General features: G+C 48.1%; 1 protein-coding gene across 12 annotated transcripts in view; it reads right to left on the minus strand.

Moving 5' to 3' along the window:
- Positions 1-6,066, minus strand: part of FYB2 (FYN binding protein 2) — a 110,523-nt gene extending 104,457 nt beyond the window's left edge. For 7 of the 12 annotated variants that reach the window (XR_005062241.2, XR_005062243.2, XR_001850176.3 and 4 more), the window contains exon 1: positions 5,186-6,066. Coding sequence is in view for 4 of the 12 variants with exons in the window: in XM_073233991.1 (XP_073090092.1) it covers positions 5,186-5,194 (9 nt within the window). In the remaining 8 variants the exon portion in view is untranslated. The remainder of the gene's footprint in view (positions 1-5,185) is intronic. The other 5 variants (XM_037021756.2, XM_017642233.3, XM_017642232.3 and 2 more) reach the window with 3 other exon arrangements.
- Between the last annotated feature and the right edge of the window lie 1,438 nt (positions 6,067-7,504).

The raw sequence follows: 7,504 nt of genomic DNA on the forward strand, positions 1-7,504 counted from the left end.
GTGGTAATAAACACTTCTCAGATTTCTTCTCTGAGAGCTAAGCACAGCTGTGGTTTGGGAGAGGCCAAAATGACATGGTCCAAGCTTCCCCCATCCCCACCCCTCACGGGGTTGATGGGGGAAGGGTGCCACACTGAGTCGGCACATTCATTCCCTTAAATACTGTGCTGAGAAGGTCCATGGATGCCATAACCAGGTCCCCTAGACTGGCTGGCTTATACAGAAATGTATTGCCTCATTATCCTGGAGGCTCAAAGTCCAAGACCCACATGTGAGCAGGGCTGGTTCTTTCCGAGGGCAGTGAGGGAAGGATGTGTGCAGGCCTCTCTCCCCAGCCATAGGCAGCTATCTTCGTGCACACAGTGTTCTCCCTGTATCTTCACATTGCCTCCCCTCTGCCTGAACTCGTTGCCCATAATCCTTTTCCTAAGGACATCAGTCATACTAGTCATACTACATTAGCTCTGCCCCAATAACCCACTTTAACTTGATCATCTCTGTAAAGACCCCATTGCCCAATAAAGTCACCTTTGGAGGTGCTGGGGGTTAGGACTCCAACATATGGGTTTGGGAGAAGGGAACACAATTCAGACCCTAGCAGTCCATTTATTATCACTATAATCAATTTTTATTTTAGTTTGTAGAATTACCTGCCCTTTGAACCCATTGAGCTGTTCAATCTCTTTATATGTATTAATTTATTTAAACCTCAGTTGAATGCTAAGAGGTAAATACTATTATCTCCTTTTACAAATGAGGTAACTGGGGCATGAAGAGATTAAGTAACTTGCTCAAAGCTAGTAAATAGTAGAGCCAGAAACTGAAACCAGTCTGGCTGTCTCAGAGTCCCTGCTTTTAAGCATCAGGCCATTCTGTGTCTGTGAGATCATCTTAGTCCTTGCTCTCTGCTATCTCAGAGTCCAGACCTGGTCTGCTCACTGGGCCGGGGTCTTGCAAGGGAGGAAAGACCAATTTTGACCAAGTTGCTAGAGAAGGTTTCTCAAGGAGGTGCTGTCTGAGCTGAGTCTTAAATAAAGTGAAAGTCCAGCATTCTGGAAAGCAGAGTGTGCCCGCAGAAACAATAGTCTGGGGCACCAGGGGGGGCCAGGAGATTGCAGGGGAAGCACACAGGGTGGGTACCAGAGCACCCTGACCTGGTCAGCCAGGCTGAAGGGCTTGGGCTCTACCCCACAGACAATGGAGAACAATCAAAGAGAATTCAGCAGGAGAGTGGTATGATCAGATTCACCTGGTAGAATCATCTCTTCAATAGAGAAATGTAGGTGCACAGTTTGGAGAAGGGAAGACTCAACATGAAGGTAACAGTGGGCTAAATTCCAGGGTCCATGCTGTTGGACAGACCAGTTGGCACGCCATCAGCCCTGCAGCTGTGTAGATCACATAATGTTTCACCATCAAGGGTGAAACAATACAGCTCAAGAGGGCTTTGCGATATAATTTCTCTGCAAAGACAGAAGTGATTTGGCCAGTTGTTCAGAAATGTAAATAACTGGGTGATCTTTCCCTTTTCCCCTTCTCAGAATTTCTTCTGGAGCCCACAGGAAGCCGCGTCTGACCATCCGATCTTAATTCCGAGGGCATGCCACTCTCCTAAGCACGACCTCATTCACAGCAGGCCACCATCCCAGCACCATCCCTCAACTGCCTGGCCTGCTTTTTTTTTACATGGTACTTTGTCTTGTGACTTATTCATGAAAAATCAGATTATTCATGAAAAAAAAACTTCTGAAATTGCTGTTGAAGCCTTGCTAAGCTGTTTCATAGGCATTCAGAACCTGGGTAGTAGACTCAGCTCTGTCAAAAATAAGCCACATATGATGCTGGCCAAGTCCTGCAGTTGCAGAAGGTGACAGCATGACCCAATTTTGTTTGCCTTCCCATCTTGCAGGTGAAGCCCCTCAGTGGTTCTCTCAGCCTACAGGATGAAGTACATATGGCATTCAGGGTCTTTCACTATCTGGTCCCTATTTACTTCTTGGGATTTGATTCTGGCCTCTTAAAAAAATATTTTCAAATTAAATTATTTCAAATTATTTATTTTTTTAAAATAAAATCTTCAACTAACTGTGTCTTCTGAAGTCTCACCATATCCCTCACCTCTGCACCTCTGCCTATGCTGTTCCCTTTGCCTTATTCCCCACCCCACTTCCCTCATTCCCTGATGAAATGCTACTTACTCCTCTCACATTCAGCTCAGAGACCAATTCCTCTAATGAGCTCAGGATGAACCCCCCTCCCTGGGTTCCCTCAGTGATAACTTGCTGTGGGCTGAGCTGATCTGAAGGGTCTAGCGGAGCATCACCATGAGGTGTCTCCAGCATGAAAACCTTAGGGTACAGACCTCTTAGGGGTTCAGGGCTGATTGGGTGTTCTCACAAATAAGGTGGAAGCTGCATGGCATTTATGACCAGCCTCTGAAGTGACACAGTGCCACCCACACATATCATACTCAATTGGCCAAAGCAGTCACGATTCTGGCCAGGTTCAAGGTAAAGGAACACAGACTCCACCTCTTGAAGGGAGAAAGTCGGAGAAGTGTAGCCAAGTTTTAAAGCCACTACAGTAACATATATTAAACACTATTGTGCACCCAACACCATACTAGGCAATGTAGATAAACTGTCCTCATCATACCTCCTGCCTGAGCCTCCCCCTTGAACTCTAAAACCAAATATCTAATTGCCTATTCTTCCCCTCAGCTTACTAAATCTAAAACTGACTCCAGGTCTTGCAACCTGTTTCTTCTTAAACCATCTCATTAAATCTTGACTATATTCTTCACAGGCACTCCAGCTTCACATCTCGGAGTCATTGATGATTCCTCATTTTTCTTTCACATTCTGGGTCAGACCCATGAGTTAGTCTTGCTGACTCTCCCTCTGATATATATCCAGGACTTCATCATTTCTAGCCACCTGCCCAGCTAGACCTTGGTCCGAGCCACCATGCGCTCTTGCTTAGATCATGGCAGTAGCCTCCTCACTGCTCAGCCCCCATCAGCTCTTGCTCTTAATTGTCATCTATTTGCAAAACAACAGCCAGATGATCCTTTTAAAATGCAAGTTGAATCACTCATTACACTGCTCACAACACTCAAGTTGGACCCCCATCTCACTCAGGATGATCTCAAGTTCCTACAAGGCCTCCAGGGCCCTACATAATCTAACTAACTAGTACCTCTGACCACTCTCTCCTTCGCTTGTGCCATGCCAGCCATTCTGGCTATTTTGCTGCTCCTTGAAGATACCAGACAAGCTTCTGCCTCAGGGCCTTTGCATTTACTGTTATCTCTCTGTACAATATTCTTCCCTAAAATATCCACTTGGCTAACTTCTTCATCTCCTTAAAATTTCTGCTCAAATATCACTTTGTGTTGATGTTTTCAGAACTATCCCATTTAAAATAGCAGCCTCTCAACTGCCTCACCAAAATTTCTTCCCTGCTTTGTGTTTCTATGTGGCACTTAACTGCCCTTGGAGCTTTACACATGCCTGTCTTCTCCCCTAGAATGTAAGTTGGGCATTTTGACTGGTTTGCTGATGGGTCTGCAGCACCTGCAATAGGGCCTGGCAACACGATGCAGGTGCTCAGTATATATTTATTAATAAACATTTTGACTTAAAGAACACAAAACAAAATCCTCCTTTTAAGATGAGAAATAACCCTTATCTCTTTTGATCTTTCTCCCCTTTCCCTGAGCAGAAAAAGTTGCATAACCACATTAGCTTGTCCCATAAAAATGTTATTAGCTAACATGCCCTTTTGTACATTTTTCTCTAAATTGCCTAACATTTTACCTGTTTTCCTGTTGTAATCCTTGCTGGTGATGCAGGGCTTACTGTTGGCGCTCAGTATTTGTTGTTAACAAATCTCAGCCATGCTCCAGCTCAGGCTACTGACCAGCTGGGTGATATCGGGTGACAACATTCTGTCAGTTCCCTTCCTTATAAAAAAACTGGACAAATGGTATCGACCTCACTGTGCTGTCAAGTAAATAAACTGGAATCACAGATGCCCGGGCATATCCTGGTACATTCGAGGGTGCAAAACATGTCAGTTTCTTTTTCTTACAATCCCACGAAATCTATTCAGCCTGACATTTTTCCATCAAGGAGAAGCTTCTCAAAAGTTGCCAAACAGCAGGTTGGGGGAGGGTGAATTCAGATGAAAACAATACTAGCCAGCCCTCGCTCACTCTTCTACAAAACTCAGCTAGTTGGACTGGAATAATCAGCCACAGAGAGACAGATGGACCATGTCCTGAGAAAGTGACACCTGAAATAGGTCCTTCCCAATGTAAAATTAAACCTCTGGGAGGGAAGCCACGTGATTCACGGGAGAAAACGACTTGACTGCAGTGTATAAGAAGATACAGAAGCAAAACGCATCTCTGCCCCTCCCCAGCCCACCCCACCGACACACACACACACACACACACACACACACACACACGAAAGTAACTGACTCATGGAAGAGGGAGCAGAGAATTGGAGAAAGAAAAAGAAAGATGTGGTTAGTCAGGTGGGAAAAATCTCCAACTATGCAAACAGCACGCTGTCATCTAAGAGTCAACTCCACCTGGCTTGGCGCCCGGCGCTTGCCCATACGCCATCTCTATTTTTCCAAGCATCTGCAATAATCTCAGAAACTAGTCATGCTAGTAGTAATTCCATTTCATGAAAGGAGCCCAGGGGGCTCAGGAGGATGAACTCACTGGTCCCAGGCCACACAGCTATTAAGCAGCAGAGCCCACAATAAAGCCTCAAGCCACAAAGAGCCCCCCTGCACCACCCTGACCTCTGACCAGGAAGCCCACGCATCGCCTGGAGGACCCACAGTCCACAGGACAAGCAAAGAGAAGCCAGCAGGCACTGAACCACGCTGCGGGAGCACGTTAAAAAGCCGGCTGGCGGGGTTAGAGCTAGGATTCCTCATGCCCGAATTCCTGAGAGTCTCTCATCCCCTCACCCTCTGGGGTGACCGGGGAGGCCTTAGTACTCAGCCTCCTTGAGTCACACCTGCCCGGGGTGAGGACGGCGGGAGCTGGCTGCCGACAGGACTGCCCTTCTCCAGGGGCCAGATGCGCAAGCAGCCTTTCCCTGCGGCTCTCTACTGGGAGGCACTAGACCCGGGAAAACCCCACCACCGCACCGACGCGCCTGACCTCTTCCATGGCTTTCCTCCGAGGCAGAGTCTGGGAAACAAACCCCGCTTCCCAGAGCTGGATCCTGGGGCCAGGAGTCCGCTCTGCTCCGCCTGCGCCGTCCAGGGAGCAATCACTTCCCCGGGCTCCGGACACACCTGAGTGCAGGCTTCCCACCTGCCCCACCTGGGCGGCGGCTCCTCCCTCTCCCGAAGCTGGAGCCTCCCAGCCGCCGGCGGGGCGCACACCGGCCTCCGTCCGCCGAACTTGGCAGGACGGGGCACCTGCGAGGGGGGAGGAGGAGCCTTCCGTCCGAAAACACTCAGCAGGCGGCCCTCCCGCAGGCCAGCCGGCCGGGCATTCTCCAGGGGCGTTCCCTCTGCCCCGTGCCCGGCGGAGTCGCGGAGGAACGGGGGTGGCACCGCTCCTGTTAGTGCAGGGCGCCCAGGCTGGACAGTGCCGTCTCCGTCACCAACAGGCTCGGCCCGGCGCCGCCCTGCGGACCGCTGCTTGACCCCAGGAGACCTTGCACGCCCACGGGGAAACCGAGGCCCCAAGGAGGCAGAGTGTGCCTAAACTCGCAGGGGGGTTGGTGGGGGCTCAAAAGGGAGCTGCCAAACCGAGCGCCCGTTTTGGCCAGGCACTGTCAAGCATTGGCTACATTATGATACTTAAATCCTACCATGCCCTTGGGAAGCGCTATTATTCCCATTTAGAAGGTGACAACAGGCCCAAAGGGATCCTATTACCTACCCACGACCACACAGATAGTAAATAGAAGAATCAGGAATTTGAACCCAGGTCTGGCTGACTATAAGGTGTTTTTATTTGTTTGTTTGTTTTTGTCTGTTTTCCTATAGCTGGTGCTGGAACCCCAATCCTCAATTCCTGCTTCTTAAAAGCTCACAGCTCTCCTGGGCTTTGGGGGCCAGCTATAATCCACTTAAATCACTGGCTGGGAAGGTAGCCCGCGCACCTTCATGTGTTATGAATTTTCCTGCTTTGTTAGGGCCAAACTCATGGAATACATAGCCTCTCTCTCTAGGGCTGAGGAGGGGGAGGGCAGGCGAGGAAAGCCCGCCTGTGTGCACATTTCCTCTCCTAGGCGGTTCCTACACCTGGCTGATCATCACAGAGGCCAAGGAATCTATGAAAAATACAGGCTTCAAGGAGCCCAGGCAGAAACGAGTCAGTTCTTTAAGTCTAGGGTCTGGAAATCTGGATTTTTAGTAAGCTTTTTAGGTCAGTGTGTTTTAATAATTAATGACTCACAGAGATATCTACATCATGATTCAGCATATATATGCACACACACAAATACTAAAATAATTTCTCAAAACAATCACTCTTACTATATGTGTGATCACACTGTTATTTTCTGTTTTCCTCCGAGCCATACTGTGCTATTTAATTTAAAAAAATCAATGGTCAGTACACCCCACTACATTGATTTCCTGACTCAGAGTTTGATCCATGCTCCTGCTGTGCTCACAGATTGGGGCCCACTCCTCCATGCTGACCAGGGCACAGGCCAAAGATTCTTTGTAGCTTTCTCTCCAACCCTGGTCCTCACTCTGGCCCAAAGCAACAATGTTTTGTGTACATTTGTAAATAATATAATGGGAAAAATCACCTGTAGAATCCCTCTAGAGAGAGAGAGAGAATGTGGAGCCCTCCTCCAAATCCCAGCTGATACCTGGGTTGGCAAATTCCTGTTGCTTTAATGCAAGGGCTCCCCCTGGTGGCATCAGGACAGTCTACAAGGCCAAGGGCGATGGAGTAGGTGGGAAGGGCTCTCACCTGCCTGTGCATCGATGGACTGGGAGCTCTATCTGTACTTTTTGTCTGGTTGAGGACAAGTTACAATGGTAAGTCATAAGATGTAGTAGGCAATTACTGGTAACTGTTAGAAGTGTTTTTCAAATAGAAGTGTGACTCTTGGAACCACATACGATCCCCGTTATGATCCTCAAGGTACTAAACTCAGTTTCCCCACTAGCTGTTGGCCTTGGGAATGTCAATAGTCCCCTCTGAGATGTGTGTTCCTCATCTATAAAAACAGGTAAGAGTGTTGGTTTAAGGATCAATGTGCGATTTGAAAACCTTCACAGTGCTTGGCATTAAATTGGCACCAAAAATGTCAGTTCCTCTTTTCCTCCCCACCCCACTGCTCAGTTAATGGTGGCTGTGTCAGGGTCAAAATGCACGTGCTCTACCTGGATGTACAAATGATGTAGCATTGTTTTATTTCCTTATAATGATCTCATTTTCCTCATGAGTCCCCGTTCTATGCTTGTGTGAGAGGGTGTAGGTAGAAAAGGTAGATACAAAGTACAGAGA

The sequence above is a fragment of the Manis javanica genome, chromosome 4, assembly GCF_040802235.1.
Source record: "Manis javanica isolate MJ-LG chromosome 4, MJ_LKY, whole genome shotgun sequence".
NCBI classification, from domain to species: Eukaryota; Metazoa; Chordata; class Mammalia; order Pholidota; family Manidae; genus Manis; species Manis javanica.